The sequence below is a fragment of the Heptranchias perlo genome, chromosome 7 (genome assembly GCF_035084215.1).
Source record: "Heptranchias perlo isolate sHepPer1 chromosome 7, sHepPer1.hap1, whole genome shotgun sequence".
NCBI lineage: Eukaryota > Metazoa > Chordata > Chondrichthyes > Hexanchiformes > Hexanchidae > Heptranchias > Heptranchias perlo.
In genome coordinates, this window is record NC_090331.1 from 27064800 (window position 1) to 27083003 (window position 18204).

The 18204-nt window shown below is 43.0% G+C and overlaps 1 protein-coding gene across 1 annotated transcript in view; it reads left to right on the top strand.

The window, feature by feature from the left end:
• Nucleotides 1-18204, top strand: part of LOC137323576 (low-density lipoprotein receptor-related protein 1-like) — a 1400855-nt gene that overhangs the window by 365280 nt on the left and 1017371 nt on the right. The window contains exon 3 of the mRNA XM_067987196.1: nucleotides 10522-10659. Within this exon, the coding sequence (XP_067843297.1) occupies nucleotides 10522-10659 (138 nt within the window). The remainder of the gene's footprint in view (nucleotides 1-10521; nucleotides 10660-18204) is intronic.

The window sequence follows — 18204 nt, forward strand, 5'->3', positions numbered from 1 at the left end:
AGGAAACTTTGAATTTTTTTTTTGGTGGAGCTCGGAGGAGCAGGAGTGCAAATAAACTCCTGTCAATTCAAGCCCCCACCCCACCACCCCCCACCCACCACCCCGCCAGCTCATTATGGAGCTGGCCGATTCCCTACCGTCCCACAACCGGCGAACTGAAACGGGGCTCCCTCAGCTCAGCGGTGGCATGTAAATTAGGCCCAGGCTTGAAAATGGCTTACACCTCATCTGCAAAAACAGGTAGGCTATGTGGCTGGTCTGCTGACCTGGCTCCCATTTCGGGCAGAAGTCGAAGCTCACCCCCCAGTACTCATACCAAGCTCCAGTTCCCAAATTCCTTTTAATAGGATTCTATTTGGTTGAATAAAGATACTTAATTGCAACAAATAAAATTTAAAATGCTGTACAAAGTCAACATAATACCTGTAGTTGTAATTTGCCAAATTCATACCAACGGAAAAATGAAACATAATGCATGGAAAAAGAAAAGGTCAATGAGCCAGATTGTTCCACAGAGCACATCATAGAATCATAGAAAATTTACAGCAAAGAAGGAGGCCGTTCAGCCCATGGTGTCTGTGCCAGCTGAAAATGAGACACCCAGCCTAATCCCACTTTCCAGCGCCTAATCCGTAGCCTTGTAGGTTATGGCACTTCAGGTGCATATCCAAGTACTTTTTAAAATGAGTTGAGAGTTTCTGCCTCTACCATCCATTCAGGCAGTCAGTTCCAGACCCCCACCACCCTCTGGGTGAAAAAAATTCTCCTCAGCTCCCCTCTAATCCTTCTACCAATCACTTTAAATCTATGCCCCCTGGTTATTGACCTCTCTGCAAAGGGAAATAGGTCCTTCCTATCCATTCTATATCTAGGGCCCTTATTATTTTGTACTCCTCAATTAAATCACCCCTCAGCCTCCTCTGTTCCAAAGAAAACAACCCCAGCCTATTCAATCTTTCCTCATAGCTAAAATTCTCCAGTCCTGGCAACATCTTTGTAAATGTCCTCTGTACTTTCTCTAGTGCAATCACATCTTTCCTGTAATGTGGTGACCAGAACTTGTACGCAGTACTCAAGCTGTTGCCTAACTAGTGTTTTATACAGTTCTAGCATAACCTCCCTGCTCTTATATTCCATGCCTCAGCCCATAAAAGAAAGTATTCCATATGCCTTCTTAACCACCTTCTGCTACTTTCAGGGATTCCACCTGTCCTGCTACTTTCAGGGATCTGTGGACATGCACTCCAATGTCCCTCACTTCCTCTACACCTCTCAGTATCCTCCCATTTATTGTGTATTCCCCTGCCTTGTTTGCCCTCCCCAAATGCATTACCTCACACTTCTCCGGATTGAATTTCATTTGCCACTTTTCTGCCCTCTGACCAGTCCATTGATATCTTCCTGCAGTCTACAACTTTCCTCCTCACTATCAAACACACGGCCAATTTTTGTATCATTTGCAAACTTCTTAATCATGCCCCTTACATTTAAGTCCAAATCATTAATATATATCACAAAAGCAAGGGACCTAGTAATGAGCCCTGTGGAACCCCACTGGAAACAGCCTTCCAGTCACAAAAACACCCGTCGACCATTACCCTTTGCTTCCTGCCACTGAGCCAATTTTGGATCCAACTTGCCACTTTCCCTTGGATCCCATGGGCTTTTACTTTTTTGACCAGCCTGCTGTGTGGGACCTTGTCAAAAGCCTTGCTAAAATCCATGTAGACTACATCAAACGTACTACCCTCATCGACCCTCCTTGTTACCTCCTTAAAAAATTCAATCAAGTTAGTCAGACACGACCTTCCTTCAACAAATGCATGCTGACTGTCCTTGATTACTTCGTGACTTTCTAAATGATGGTTTATCCTGTCCCTCAGAATTGATTCCAATAATTTGCCCACCACCGAGGTTAGACTGATTGTGCTGTAATTACTTGGTCTATCGCTCTCTCCCTTTTTAAACAACGGCTCAACGTTAGCAGTCCTCCAATCCTCAGGCACCATGTCTGTATCCAGTGAGGATTGGAAAATAATGGTCAGAACCTCCGTTATTTCCTCCCTTGTTTCTTTTAACAGCCTGGATATATTTTATCTGGGCCTGGTGATTTATCTACTTTCAAAGATGCTAATCCCCTTAATACTTCCCCTCTCACTATGTTTATCTCATCCAAGATTTCACACTCCTCCTCCTTAAATACAATCTCTATCGTCCCTCTCTTTTGTGAAGATTGACGCAAAGTATTCATTAAGAACCATACCCACATCTTCCGCCTCCACCTTTTTGGTCTCTAATAGACCCTACTCTTTCCTTAGTTATCTTCTTGTTCTTAATGTATTTATAAAACATCTTTGGGTTTTCCTTGATTTTACTTGCCAATATTTTTTCATGCCCTCTCTTTGCTTTCCTAATTTCCTTTTTAATTTCACCCCTGCACTTTCTATACTCCTCTAGGCTTTCTGCAGTATTGAGTTCTCGGTGTCTTACACAAGCTTTCCTTTTTTGCCTTATCTTACCCTGTATGCTCCTTGACATCCAGGGGGTTCTAGATTTGGCAGTCCCACCCTTCTTCTTTGTGGGAAGATGTTTGCTCTGAACCCCTTGAATCTCCCCCTTGAATGCCTCCCACTGCTCTGACATTGATTTACCTTCAAGTAGCTGCTTCCAGTCCATTTTTGCTAAATCACTTCTCAGCTTAGTAAAATTGGCCTTTCCCCAGTTGAGAACTTTAACTCCAGTTCTATCTTTGTCCTTTTCCATAACTATGCTAAATCTAACTGAATTATGATCACTACCACCAAAATGCTCTCCAACTGCTACTCCTTCCACCTGCCCAGCTTCACTCCCTAAAACTAAATCCAGAACTGCCCCCTCTCTTGTTGGGCTTGCTACGTACTGGCTAAAAAATTCTCCTGAATGCAATTTAAGAATGTTGTGCCCTCTACACTCTTCACACTGTTTGTGTCCTAGTTAATATTAGGGTAGTTGAAATCCCCTATTATTATTGCCCTATTATTTCACTTCTCAGAAATTTGCCTACATATTTGCTCTTCTATCTCCCTCTGACTGGGGAAATATAGTACACTCCCAGTAGTGTGACTGCCCCTTTTTTGTTCCTTAGCTCAACCCATTTGGCCTCATTTGATGATCCTTTTAACATATCATCCCTCCTCACAGTAGTAATTGTTTCTTTAACCAAAATTGCCACCCACCTCGTTTTTTATCCTCCTCTCTATCTTGTCTGAAATCTCTGTAACCAGGAACGTTGAGCAACCATTCCTGCCCCTCTTTAAGCCATGTTTCTGTAATAGCTAAGATATTGTACTGCCACCTATCTACCTGTGCCCTCAGCTCATCTGCCTGATTCACTATACTCCTTGCACTGTAGTATATACCTTTAAGCACTGCCAAACTTCTTTGTTGTTTTTTTCTAACCTGTGTTTCTTCTGCATTCCAAACTCACTTACTAATTTTCTGCCTTCCATTTCCAGTTCTGATTCTGCCGCATTTGAATCTACACTCGGGTTCCCACCCCCTGCCAAGCTAGTTTAAACCCTCCCCAACAGCACTAGCAAACCTCCCCACAAGGATATTGGTCCCACCCCGTTGAGGTGCAACCCGTCCAGCTTGTACAAGTCCCACCTCCCCCAGAATCGGTCTCAATGCCCCAGGAATCTAAAGCCCTCCCTCCTGCACCATCTCTCCAGCCACACATTCATCTCCCCTATCTTCCTATTTCTTTACTCACTAGCGTGTGGCATCGGGAGTAATCTGGAGATTGCTACCCTTGAGGTCCTGCTTATTTAGTCTTTTCATAGCTCCTTATAATCTGCCTGCAGGACCTCATCCCTCTTTCTACCAATGTCATGGGTACCGATATGGACCACGACCTCTGGTTGTTCACCCTCCCCCCTCAGAATGCTCTGCAGTCGCTCAGTGACATCCTTGACCCTGGCACCAGGGAGGCAACATGCCATCCTGGAATTAGGTCTCCAGCCGCAGAAGCGCCTGTCTGCTCCCCTAACTATAGAATCCCCTGTCAGTATTGCTCTCCTGACCTTTCTCCTCCCCCCCCCTGTACAGCTGAGCTACCCACGGTGCTATGGACTTGGCTCTGGCTGCACTCCCCAGAGGAACCCTTTCCCCCACTAGTATTCAGAATTATTGGTTAGAGAGCGAGATGCCCTCAGGGAACTCCTGCACCACCTGCCTGGTCCTCCTAATCTGTTTGGCGGTCACCCAGTCTTTCTCTGCCTGCACTGTCTTAAGCTGTGGGGTGACCACCTCCTAAAACGTGCTATCCATGTAGCTCTCAACCTCGCGGATGCACAGCAGTGATGCCAGCTGCTGCTCAAGCTCCGAAACCCGGAGCTCGAGCTCCTCCAGCTGACGACACCTCCTGCACATGTGGTTGTCCAGGACATGGGAAGCATCCTGGAGCTCCCACATGGCAGAGCATGTGCATTCCACATCAAACCTATCCATTTATTTAATCTCCCGATGGAATGCTCTCATAAATATCCCTGATCTCCAAAAATAATCAGACACAGCTTCAGGTCATTGATTCATCTGAAAATCTGTCCAACACTGGTTAGTTAACCTCCACAGACAAAATTGCCACGCCCACCACAGTAGTACAGAAACTTTTACCTCCCGTGTTGTATTTGAGCCTCTCAATCTATCTCTGTAACCTTGAGCCCTATTCCTAACTGCATATTAATTCAACTCTTTCAAAAGGGTTAATCTCTCGCATCTTAATTGCATTTGCTAAAAGTCTGTTCCACCTCCTCACTAACTGAGGCGTGGAAGGGGCATGATCCAGATTCTTAAAGTACTGAGGGGTATAAATAATGTAGATATAAGCTCGCTGTTGCTGTTTGACTTGGACTGTGAGCACAAAGTGGCATAGACGATCAGGAAAGGAAAAGTAGATGGATGCTTTAAGTTCACAAAAAAAAAATGTCATTTGCATTTACAATCTCTGGTCATTTATTTTGTGTGTGTGTTTGTCTGCCTACATATGCATGTGAAATTGGGTGTGGAGGATCACCTATCTTTCTAAATCCCTTGCAGCAATATATCATCTGCATCTAATTTTCCTGTTTGTTTAGCGTGTATGTCTGTGTGGCGTGCATGTATTTATCTGTATTCCACCCAAGTTTCACTGGGGATGTTTCAGATCCTTGGTGATTTATGTGGTGGAGGATATGTACTTGGGCCCTGGTGGTTTAGAGAAGTGTTGACTCGACTTTCATTATCAATTGAAAACGGATATAGATTTGGAGTATTCAAATTTTGAGTTGCCCAAATGCATATCGTTGATTGTCAATCTCATTAACATGGGGCTCGATTTTCCTGGGAAATTGCGGGTGTGTTGGGGGCGGAGGGGCTCCGAAAATCGGGAAATCCCGTTCGGGTTCGGAGCCCAGCTCCAACCCGCCGACATCAGGGTTCCCCAATTAAATTGTAATTAAAGTCGGCGGGATGATAGTTAAAGTGCCAAATGTACTACATTGAGGTACTTAAGGCACTTTATGTGTGACGGATTACGTGTTTAGAACGATTTTTAACTTACCTGGGCAGCTTTCCCACGGCTTCTGATTTACGCCTGGTGAACCGGATCAGGAAAAAAGAAATGAAATAAATTACATAAAAAACCATTGCATGAAGTTAAAACACAAAATCAACCAACCTTTCCACCCTGCTCTGATGTCCAATGTCTCCCTTTCCGATCTCCCCTTCTTCATCCCCCCGATGTCCCCCAGATCTCCCCTCCTTCAGCCCCTCCCCCGATGTCCCCCAGATCTCCCCTCCTTCACCCCCCCCCCGATTTCCCCCAGATCTCCCCTCCTTCACCCCCCCTGATGTCCCCCAGATCTCCCCTCCTTCACCCCCCCCCGATGTCCCCCAGATCTCCCCTCCTTCACCCCCCCTGATGTCCCCCAGACCTCCCCTCCTTCTCCCCCCTGATGTCCCCCAGATCTCCCCTTCTTCACCCCCCCGATCTTCCCCTCCAACCCCCAATCTTTCCCTCTCTCCCCGCCCCCCCACCCCGATCTTCCATTCCAGCACTCTCTTGTTCCCACCCCCCCTCCTCACGTTGCAGCTCCCGACAGCAGCCAGCCTTTCAATCAGGCTGGCTGCCGGGCGCAAAACCCGGAGAGCACGTTAATCACCATCAATTACGATGCGATCGCGTCAGAAACGCTAAGATTTGTTTATTCGGGTGTGCCGCGCGCACCTTCACCCCCCCGCTACCAACCCACCACCATTTCAAAATTGAGCCCATAATGTTCTTTTACATATTTTATAAGAATGTTAAAAATAAAATTGTAGGAATAAATCCTTAAAAGCATTGGATTGTTAAAACATGTTTCATTTATAGCTGAAAATTGATTTATCTTATGTTGCAGTCGGAAAATGTAATCTGATTAATTGGACATCCATTTTATTTTTCCAATTTAACTTGGATAGACTTATTAGAAATATCAAAATTTGAAAAAAGTTCACTACTAAGCTGTAAAATAATGAGAATATATGTGTAATAAAGTTCAAGAAGCTTTTCAAATATTTACGCTCTTGTGGTAGGGTATTCATGAAATGAATTTAGTTTGCTTAAATCTGAAATTGATTAAACTTAAGTATTAAACTTAACTGGAGTGTCAAGATTTGTTAAACATAAGAACTCATGAAAATGATGGGCAGGAAAAGACTCAATGATCCATCAAGCCTGCCCCACACTTGTGATGCCTGGGGCATGATGACTAGACGTGACTACACACCGCGCTTCCCCTGCCCCCCTCCCCGCCCAAGCCATGTAATCTCCTGGGAGGGGGGCGAAAAATCTGGAAAATTACTTTCCGACCACCTCAGGTGATCCAAACCAGTCCAGGAGATCGCACTGACCATGCATATGTTAACTGTTAATCCACTTATCTTCTTTATTATGCGATCTCTGCCCCAGCGGAGAATCGGTCCAGCACCCTCTTGAAGGCATGCAGAGAGTCAGCACTCACCGCAAAATGGGTTGTTGCTTGAAATGTATTAAAAATCCACATTTATCATTGTTTGCTTGACCATTTAAAGATGATTGGTGTATAATGACACGAGTCATATATAAATCGTGGAGAAATAAAACATTTAGTAAAATATTACTTGCATTATATATATTTTTCAAGTGCACCAGTTGTTCTGTGGTTATGCTTTCAGTCGCATTGATTAGATGAATGAAAGGGAGACTATTTAATCATTACTAAAAACCCAGTATTATAAGATACTGCTAAGAATGTGACTATGTGGAAATGAGGGACTTTAAAGCACTGATGCGTATTAATCAAATGTTGATTACACTTCTTGTTTAAGAAGCAGTTCTCTCTAGGACATATTACATTAATATAGAAAATAGTTTCTATTTTTGAAATAATGCATGCTTGCTAGATTTTATTTAAGTGAAACCTGCTGTTCCTGTCTGTTAGCTGTTAGTGGGTTCAAGCACCTCTTGCCTATTTAGAGCCAGAAATAAACGCCACAATTTTGCTGACATGTTGTTTCAAGACTCTGAATGATATCCTGCTTTTGCATAATTAACGCTTAGAACTTTTAGTGTCAAGAGACTATTATGTTGAATGTACTTGACATTTTTAACATCCATTCCATGACTAATGGCAATCATAATGCTTCAGGAATAGCCTCAATTTTTAATGTCCAAGAAAATTCACAAAAAGGAGTGATTTACACCCCTTTAATATTTATTTATTTCCTTTTTGACTATGATGTATATATATTTACATATAGTTGAGAAATGGCATACGTTTAATGTTTGCTTAAATGAATCTCATACATTCGAGCATCAGCATCATTTGTATCTAAAGTAGATCAGGTTATAAGGTCCACAGGAAGGAAAGGGAAACTAGTAGAGGGGAGGAGTAGCCTTACTGATTAAAGATGAAATTACTTCAATGATAAGAGAGGAAGGAAAGAGAGGTAAGCAGGCAGTGGAGACTTTATGGGTGGAATTAAGATATAGAAAAGGACTTAAGACTGTAGTGGGAGTTGTGTATAGGCCCCCTGGCAGCAGCTGTGAAGTGGCAGAATGTATAAATGCAGAGATTAGACAAGCATGTAACAAAGGCAGAGTGGTTTTAATGGGGGATTTTAACTTTCATATAGATTGGGATAAGCAGTGGAGCTTGTGACAGAAAGGTAGCAAATTTCTTGAGTGTGTTCAGGACAGCTTTCTGCAACAATAGGTCCTAGAACCAACAAGGCAGCCAAAAAACAGCCATGGATGTTAGGCTAACTGGTCTACAATTCCCTGATTTCCCTCTCTCGCCTTTCTTAAATAATGGTGTGACATGTGCAATTTTCCAATATAAGGGAACGATTCCTGAATCGAAAGAACCTTGGAGATTATAGTTAGGGCATCTGCATTGTTCTCACCTACTTCTTTTAAATCCCTGGGATGGAAACCATCTGATCCAGGGGATTTGTCATACTTTAGTGCCATTATTTTCTTCATTTCGTTAACTTGCTTACGTTAATTTTGGTGCGTCCCCGTCCCCGATTTATGGCAGGTGCATGTCACTCATATTAATATTCAGAATTTACTGTAGCATATTTCTTCAGATCTTCCATCTTGCAGATGCTTCCCAAGGTCTGGTTGACTTCCTTTGCAATATCTTGTCATGCCTGGTGAACCACAATTCACTCTGTCATATAGATGATGTTACAATGTTCCCTCACTTCTTGGATCAGAGCATCAAGAGCTTGGTCATTAAAATGGCCCTTTTTTCTGCCTCATTACTGCAACACAATTGCACAAAAACATAGAAACATAGAAAATAGGAGTAAGAGTGGGCCATTCAGCCCTTCGGGTCTGCTCTGCCATTCAAAATGATCATGGCTGATCGTCTAACTCAGTACCCTGTTCCTGCTTCCCCCCTGACGAAGGGGGAAGCCTCCGAAAGCTTGTGAATTGAAAATAAAATTGCTGGACTATAACTTGGTGTTGTAAAATTGTTTACAAACATCTAATGAAGGTAAGGGACAAAAGAGGTAAGGGACAAGATAAAACTAAAAGAAAAAGCAGGCAAAAATGCAAAAAATAGCACAGATCCAGGCGACTGGGAGAGATACAAAGAACAGCAAAGGATGACAACAAATAGTAAGAGCTACAAAAAGGGACTAAGAAAAGAAACTGGCAAGGGATATCAAAATCAACGCCAACATTTTTTACAATTATATTAGGAAAAAGAGGGTGGTCAAGAGCAATGTGGGCCCCTTAAAAACTGATAATGGTGATATTGTAAATGAAAATAAGGAAATGGTGGACATGTTAAATAATTACTCTACGTCAGTATTTACAGTGGAGGAAGAGGATAGCATGCCAAGCATTCCAAGAAAACTAATTTTGAATCGGGGACGGGGACGCACCAAAATTAACGTAAGCAAGTTAACGAAATGAAGAAAATAATGGCACTAAAGTATGACAAATCCCCTGGATCAGATGGTTTCCATCCCAGGGATTTAAAAGAAGTAGGTGAGAACAATGCAGATGCCCTAACTATAATCTCCAAGGTTCTTTCGATTCAGGAATCGTTCCCTTATATTGGAAAATTGCACATGTCACACCATTATTTAAGAAAGGCGAGAGAGGGAAATCAGGGAATTGTAGACCAGTTAGCCTAACATCTGTTGTCAGGACATTCTTTCAAGTCCATTTATGGCAGGTGCATGTCACTCATATTAATATTCAGAATTTACTGTAGCATATTTCTTCAGATCTTCCATCTTGCAGATGCTTCCCAAGGTCTGGTTGACTTCCTTTGCAATATCTTGTCATGCCTGGTGAACCACAATTCACTCTGTCATATAGATGATGTTACAATGTTCCCTCACTTCTTGGATCAGAGCATCAAGTGCTTGGTCATTAAAATGGCCCTTTTTTCTGCCTCATTACTGCAACACAATTGCACAAAATTGCTCAGAAGGTTAACATGCACAATTTCAATGTCTTAAGTGGCTGCTTGCCACTTTAAACAAGTACTGGACAGGATTACTGCAGCTAATGTTTCATTGGAACCACCACTGTGTGATTGGTATAGTACATATAAACTCACACGAATTAGAGAGAGTAAAACTGTGAGTTCAGGAGTACACTTTGTATCATTGAAACAACATAAGGAATGCTTAATTAACCATTGGTATTTCATTTCTAGGCTGTGGTGTGTGAAATAAACATGTTTTATTACATTTTCTGCAAGATACAGTGGAATCTGAATGTGATCTCATAATTTGTAGTGATCAGTCACATTTAACAATAATAATGTTATGTTCTTATAATCTGCTTTCCAAACAACAATCCTTTTGGGATCTTGCTATGTGTTGATGTAACCATTATACATATGACTATAGAATATAACCTAGGTAGCAGATGTACTGCATCTTTAATAATTGAAAACATCAAAAACAGTTCCGTGTGATGTTTAAAAAAAATACATTTTTCTCCTCCTCCACTAGGTACTGGACACCTGGAATTTACATGTCCTGTGAATCATTTTGACTGCATTGGGACGAGAAGATGTATTCACATGAGCAAACTCTGCAATGGCATAAATGACTGTCTGGATGGACTTGATGAAGGATCTCATTGTCGAGGTAAGGCTACAAAAAAATTTTGTTGCACCTTTTGAGACCAAATTTTGTATCTGACTAATGTAATCAACAAGGTTTAAACAAATGAATTTAAGATACTGTGCAATTATTTTAATTGGCCTTGTGAACTAAATGCTGCAGTTTGTATTATATAAAGTCATTTCACAGTATCATAGTTGGTACTGCACAGGAGGAGGCCGTTCGGCCCATCGTGCCTGTGCCGTCTCTTTGAAAGAGCTATCCAATTAGCCCCATTCCCCTACTATTTACCCATAGCCCTGTAAATTTTCCCCTTCAAGTATTTATCCAATTCCCTTTTGAAAGTTAATATTGAATCTCTTTCCACCACCCTTTCAGGCAATGCATTCCAGATCATTACAACTCGGTGCGTAAAAAAAATGTTTCCTCATATTGCCTCTGGCTCTTTTGTCAATCACCTTAAATCTGTGCCCTTATGCCACTGGAAACTGTTTCTCCTAATTTACTCTATCAAAGCCATACATGATTTTGAACACCTCGATCAAATATCCTCTTAATCTTCTCTGTTCTTAGGAGAACAACCCCAGCTTCTCCAGTCTCTCATAACTGAAGTCTCTCATCCCTGCCACCATTCCAGTAAATCTCTTCTGCATCCTCTCTAAGGCCTTGACATCCTTCCTAAAGTATGGTGTACAGACTCTACGCCTCTATTAATAAAGCCGAGGATTCCATATGCTTTTTCAACAGACTTCTAAACTTGCCCTGCCACCATCAAAGATGTACGTATGTGCACACCCAGATCTTTCTATTCCTGCACCACCTTTAAAATTATACCATTTAGTTTATATTGCCTCTCCTCATTCTTCCTACCAAAATGCATCACTTCATATTTCTCTGCATTAAATTTCATCTGCCATGTGTCTGCCCATTTCATCAGTCTGTTACTATCCTCCACATTGTTTACTACATTTCTGAGTTTCGTGTCATCTGCAAATTTTGAAATTATACCCTCTATACCCAAGTCCAGGTCATTAAAATATATCAAAAAGAGCAGTGGTCCCTGGGGAACACCACTGTATGCTTCCCTCCAGTCTGAAAAACAACTGTTCAACACTACAGAATGTGGCCAGAGCCTCGGCAATTTCTACCCTTATTTCCCTCAGTAACCTAGGATGCATCCCACCTGGACCGAGTGACTTTTCTACTTTAAGTACTGCCAATCTTTTAAGTACCTCCTCTTTATCTATTTTTATCCTATCCAATATCGCTACTACCTCCTCCCTTACTGCTACAATGGCAGCATCCTCTTCTCTAGTGAAGACGGATGTAAAGTATTCATTTAATACCTCAGCCATGTCCACTGCCTCCACAAGAAGATCTTTTTTGTCCCAAATCATTCCCACGCTTCCTTTGACTATCCTTTTAATATTTCTATGTTTATAAATATCTTTTGGGTTCCCTTTTACATTAGCCACTAATCTATTCTGATATTCTCTGTTTGCCCCTCTTGTTCCCTTTTTTAGAACTCCTCTGTACTTGATGTATTCAGCCGGGTTCTCTACTGTATAATGAACCTTACATTCGTCATAGGCCTTTTATTCTGTTTCATTTTAATCTCAATGTCTTTAGTCATCCAGGGAGTTCTAGCTTTGGATACCCTTCCTTTCCCCCTCATAGGGATGATTCTACTCTGTACCCGAACCAACTCCTCCTTGAAGGCCTCCCATTGTTGAATTACTGTTTTGCCTACCAATTTTTGATTCCAATCCACCTGGGAAGGATCCCTTTTTAACTCACTGAAATTTGCACTCTTCCAGTTAAGCATTTTCACATTTGATTGTTCCTTGTCCTTTTCCATAACTATTCTAAACCTAATGATATTATGATCACTGTACCCCAAATGCTCCCCCACTGAAACATGCTCCACCTGCCCCATTCTTTTCCCAGAACTAGATCCAGCACTGTTTCCTTCCTGGTTGGGCTGGAAACACACTGTTTCAAAAAGTTCTCTTGAACACATTTCAGGAATTCCTTCCCCTCTTTGCCCTTTACACTGTTAGTGTCCCAGTCTATATTGGGATATAGTCCCGCATTATCACTACTCTATAGTTCTTGCATCTTCCAGTAATTTGTCGATAAATGTTCTCCTTCCCTTTATTTGGTGGCCTGTAGTATATGCCCAGTAGCATAAAAGCTCCTTTGTTGTTCCTTAATTCTAACCAAATAGATTCTATCTTTGACCCCTCAATTACATCATCCCTTTCCAGTGCTGTAGTAGTTTTTTTGATCAATACTGCTACCTCCGCCCCCGCCCCCCCCCCCTTTCTTTCCTTCCCGATATTTCCTCAATACCTTGCAGCCATGAATATTAAGTACCCAATCCTCCCCTTCTTTGAGCCAGGTCTCAATTCTTGCCACTAGATCATAGTCCCATGTGGCGACTTGAGCCTGCAGCTCACCAACCTTATTTACCACACTACATGCGTTTACGCACCCTAAACTCATCTTAGATTGCCTCCCATTTTCCCCCGTCTGATCCCTCCTACTTCTGAATTATTCTTTACTCTAGTGCTACTTGTCCCTCCCAGTCCTCCGCACCTTGTTTCTCCTCTCTAATGTTTCATCCTGGTGCCCATCCCCCTGCCAAATTAGTTTAAACCCTCCCCCACAGTATTGCTATATATTTCAACCTGCTGTGTATTTCCAGCATGTTCTGGTTTTATGTCAGATTTCCACCACTTGCAACTTTTTTCTAGTGTTTGGCTTTGTAATGCACTTGCAGGAACGTACTATTTTGATCAGTGCGGTTCCTGCGAGATGGATGTAATTAGAGTGAACGCACAGTTGGTGGGCCAATCACCTTGTTTTTCCTCTCTAATGTTTACAATTGAACTTATGAACATTTTTAGGTCTCTCAACAGCTGCACTCCATATTTGGTTCTGCTGATACAAATATCTTCAACTTTAATAATAGGAAACACAAGAGGATATTCTTGATGTCAGGGAACCAGTAGAAATTATTCTTCCTGCCCAGACACTGGAAAGATTTAAGCCACTGATTTAACCCTGCTGGGAACAGGACGGGCAGGTGGTTAAAATAGTAGTCAAGTACCTAAAGCTGTATTCCTGACACACTCCCACCCACCATGAACCCCTAATGGTTTCAGCAAAGCTGGTGGAAGGCTGCTGTTCCTCATGTTGGGACCCTTGAGATGCTCGAGGCCAGTGACTTTTGGGTGCTTAAGTCTATAAGGGTGCAGCTGTAAACTACTGTTCCTTGGCTGCTGCCAGCCCAGCTGACTTGCTGGTACTATGGTGGATACAGGTTGTGGGAGTGGCGAAGCAGCAGATATAAGAACATAAGAACATAAGAAATTGGAGCAGGAGTAGGCCAATCGGCCCCTCGAGCCTGCTCCGCCATTCAATAAGATCATGGCTGATCTGATCCCAACCACAAATCTAAAGAACACAAGAAGTAGGAGCAGGACCCGGCCACACAGCCCCTGGGCCCTCTGCGCCACCCACAGGGCATTGACCGATCCGAACTCAGCTTCATGTCCAATTTCCTGCCCGCTCCCCATAACCCCTAATTCCCTTTACTTCTAGAAAACTGTCTATTTCTGTTTTAAATTTATCTAATGATGTAGCTTCCACAGCTTCCTGGGGCAGCAAATTCCACAGACCTACCACCCTCTGAGTGAAGAAGTTTCTCCTCATCTCAGTTTTGAAAGAGCAGCCCCTTATTCTAAGATTATGCCCCCTAGTTCTAGTTTCACCCATCTTTGGGAACATCCTTACTGCATCCACCCGATCAAGCCCCTTCACAATCTTATATGTTTCAATAAGATCGCCTCTCATTCTTCTGAACTCCAATGAGTAAAGTCCCAATCTACTCAACCTCTCCTCATATGTCCGCCCCCTCATCCCCGGGATTAACCGAGTGAACCTTCTTTGTACTGCCTCGAGAGCAAGTATGTCTTTTCTTAAGTATGGAGACCAAAACTGTATGCAGTATTCCAGGTGCGGTCTCACCAATACTTTATATAACTGCAGCAATACCTCCCTGTTTTTATATTCTATCCCCCTAGCAATAAAAGCCAACATTCCGTTGGCTTTCTTGATCACCTGCTGCACCTGCATACCAACTTTTTGATTTTCTTGCACTAGGACCCCCAGATCCCTTTGTACTGCAGTACTTTCCAGTCTCTCGCCATGAAGAAAATAACTTGCTCTCTGATTTTTCCTGCCAAAGTGCATAACCTCACATTTTCCAATATTATATTGCATCTGCCAAATCTCCGCCCACTCACCCAGCCTGTCTATATCCCCTTGAAGGTTTTTTATGTCCTCCTCACTCTCTACTTTCCCTCCCATCTTTGTATCATCTGCTGACATCCTGAGAGGACAACACGTACTGCTCCCATTGTGCCATTGCCATTCCCGTGGGACTGGGGCTTATCGCTTCCACTTATCTGTGGGAGAGTGGACTGCAGAAGATGATTCCTTGAAAGCCCCTATCTATTTGGTTCACCAATCTGTACAAGGTGGACGCTTGCCTCTCCAAACTGAAGCCCAGAGCCTGCTTGGCAGCTGTTTGAGCTTCCACAAATGCTGCAAAGGCAAGCCACACTGACTTCTTTATGAGGGCCTGGCTGCAGCATTCCTGGAGGTGACCACACTCTCCAGGGTAGACTGCAGGGTACTGATGCCATGCGAGATGGCACCACATAGGCTGGAAGCAGACACCTTCCACACTTTCAGCTACGGTGCTGAAACTTCTTGCAGACCTTCCAACGCTTCATACAACTGCTTGTGTGAGGCAAGCAGTTTTCTTTTCATGGCCTGGCCCTTGAAGTCCTCACCTCTGTCCTGCTTAGCAGAGCTAGGAGAGGACCTTGTTTTATGCAAGCCCTACCACCAGTACCTGCTGTTGCTCACTCATGCTTGGCATTTCACCACATACAGACCCCTCTGGCTCACTCTCTGACTCTTGCAGAGTGCCAATGTCTGTACTGGTGATGGGGAGGGATGGAACATGTGATGGTGCATCCCCAGGAGGATTGTTCTCCTCCGAGGTGTCTTCTGCAGGAGTTTCTTGCTGCTGAGGAAGACCTAGAGGAAAGGGACAAGAGTTAGGATGGCACTGAAGAGATGAACATTAACAGGTTGACAGTCTTGAGAATGTAGCTTAAAGTTGTGAAGCTTGCTGAATATTTGCTGAGGTGAATGAAAGGTTACAAGTAATATGTAGACACTGTGTCAGGTAAGCCTCCAGCCTCACCTTGCCAAATGCTCATGGCTCTACCCAGGCCACTAATCTCCAAGGTTTCGTGCTCTGCTCTGCTATAATATTGGGTTCTCCTCCTCCCCTTCTTGGTTCTCTTCCTGGCATTATGTGTTGTCTTGTCTTGCAGAAAGTTAGGGTGAGAGTTAGTGGCTGTTGAAAAGGTAAATGTAGATTTATAAAGCTTTGCATATAGTGCATTTTGATAGGTGGAAAAGAAGTAAGATGGAATGAGGATGGCTAAAGTATGTAGAATGTAAAGTGAGGGAGGAGTGCTGGGTGTAATTGGTGGTTGTGCAAGTGCTCGGATGTGAGAAAAGAATGGTGTCAGTATGTGGTGTGAAGAGAGCAAAGGAAGAGGTGAGTGTGTTTGGAATGAGAGAGGTGCTATAATGTCCCCTTGTGATTGTTTGCTGAAGGATGTGATGGAGGGGACAGAATTGTTGAGAGTGGTGAGGGAGGGGATGAAAGGAGTGTTGTCAGGAGTTGTTGAGAGAGGTAAAGAATTGCATTCACCCTTGCTGCTCTTGTGAGGTCATTGAACCTCTTCCTATATTGAATCCAGGTCCTGGGGGTGATACTGCTGGCACTAACTCTGGCAGCCACCTCTCTCCAGGCCTGCTGGATTGTGGCCGTGGGGAAGCTTCTGCGGGTAGTGGGGAACAATACCTCCCTCCTTGCCCTGACCTCCGAAAATTGCATGCATCGTATGGTTGGGCTGCTCGATTCCAGGCGCAATCAGTTGGGAAGTCTATTCATGATATTGAAATGAGGCCCAGGGTTAAAATTGCCCGGGCCTCACAGTTGTAATGACACGGGGGTATCCTGCTTGTCCTACCATCTGCCCAAGTTAAAATCAGTGTTTTAGAGTGTAATGCCAGACAAGAAAGAACTTGCATTGATATCGAGCTTTTCATGTCAAGATGTCCCAAATTTCATAGCCAGTTAATTATTTTTGAAGTGTAGTCACCATTGTTATGTAGGCAAACAAAGCAGTTAGTTTTCACACATTAAGGTTCCACAAATAGCAATGAGATAAATGCCTAGACAATCTGTTTTGGTGGTGTTGGTTGCAGGAGAACTCACCTGCTCTCCTTTGAATAGTGCCACGGGATCTTTTATGTCCAGCGGAGCAGGCAAATAGAACATTGGTTTAACATCCTTTTCACAACAGCACCTCCAACATTGCAGCATTTCCTCAGTACTACACTGAAGCCTAGATTATGTGCTCAAGTACCTGGAGTGGGAATTGAACTATTGATCTTCTGATTCAGAGATGAGAGTGCTTACCACTAAGCTGAGCTGACACTTCCAGTTTCATAGTAGCTATAACATGCTTTCTTGAAACAGATTGCCCCAGATTTTGCTGTAGCAGGGCATCTAACGGTGCCTGCCTGTTAGGCCTGTTCATGTACATTCAGGCTTGAAAAATTTTTGAGTTGCAAGTTGCTGGAAGTGTGAGCTGATAACGGCGCAGTGAAGGAAACAGGGCTGGGACCTGAGTGAACAGGGCAATCAGCTGTATATCTCCTTAAACAATCAGATTGAAAGATTGAGAAACAAACAGCGGAAGGACTGAGAAGGAAGTGTAAATTCGAGGAGGTGAATTCAATGTCAAATCAGGTAGAGACAGAGAAATAAAGGGAGGGAAAGAAAGATTGGATTAGGAGAGTGAGAGAAAAGAAACAGAAAGGAAAAGTTTTTAAAAAAAATTAAATTTAAAGTTTGACATTTTTAAAACCCCAACAATTAATACCTGAAGGAATAAGATTCCACATTTGCAATAGTTAATTTTCAGTGCCAGAGAGGTTGATTGGCTGTAATTAACAATTATCACATCGTTAAAAGATTACTTATGTTTGTTATGACAAGACTTAACTTTCTGTGGTGAGTTTAGTTTATATCCACCGTGCAAATACAGCAACTTCACGACATTCAATGCATTTCAATGGTGAGGCAGAGAGTGAGATGCCGTTATCGCGCAGCTAACGGTGGAGTGGCACATCTCGGACAGCAACTTTTGGGTATTGGCAATTAGCCGCTTATCTGCTCCTCATCTGAAGTTGCTGTACCATTTACGCATAAATAACTGCAAGCGCCATTAGCCTCACCGTTATTTTGACAACAATATTATAAAAAGGATATAGAGGTACTGGAGAAGGTGCAAAAAAGATTTACTCGGATGATACCAGAACTGAGAGGTTATACCTATCAGGAAAGATTGAGCAGGCTGGGGCTGTTTTCTCTAGAAAAGAGAAAACTATGGGGTGACCTGATAGAGGTCT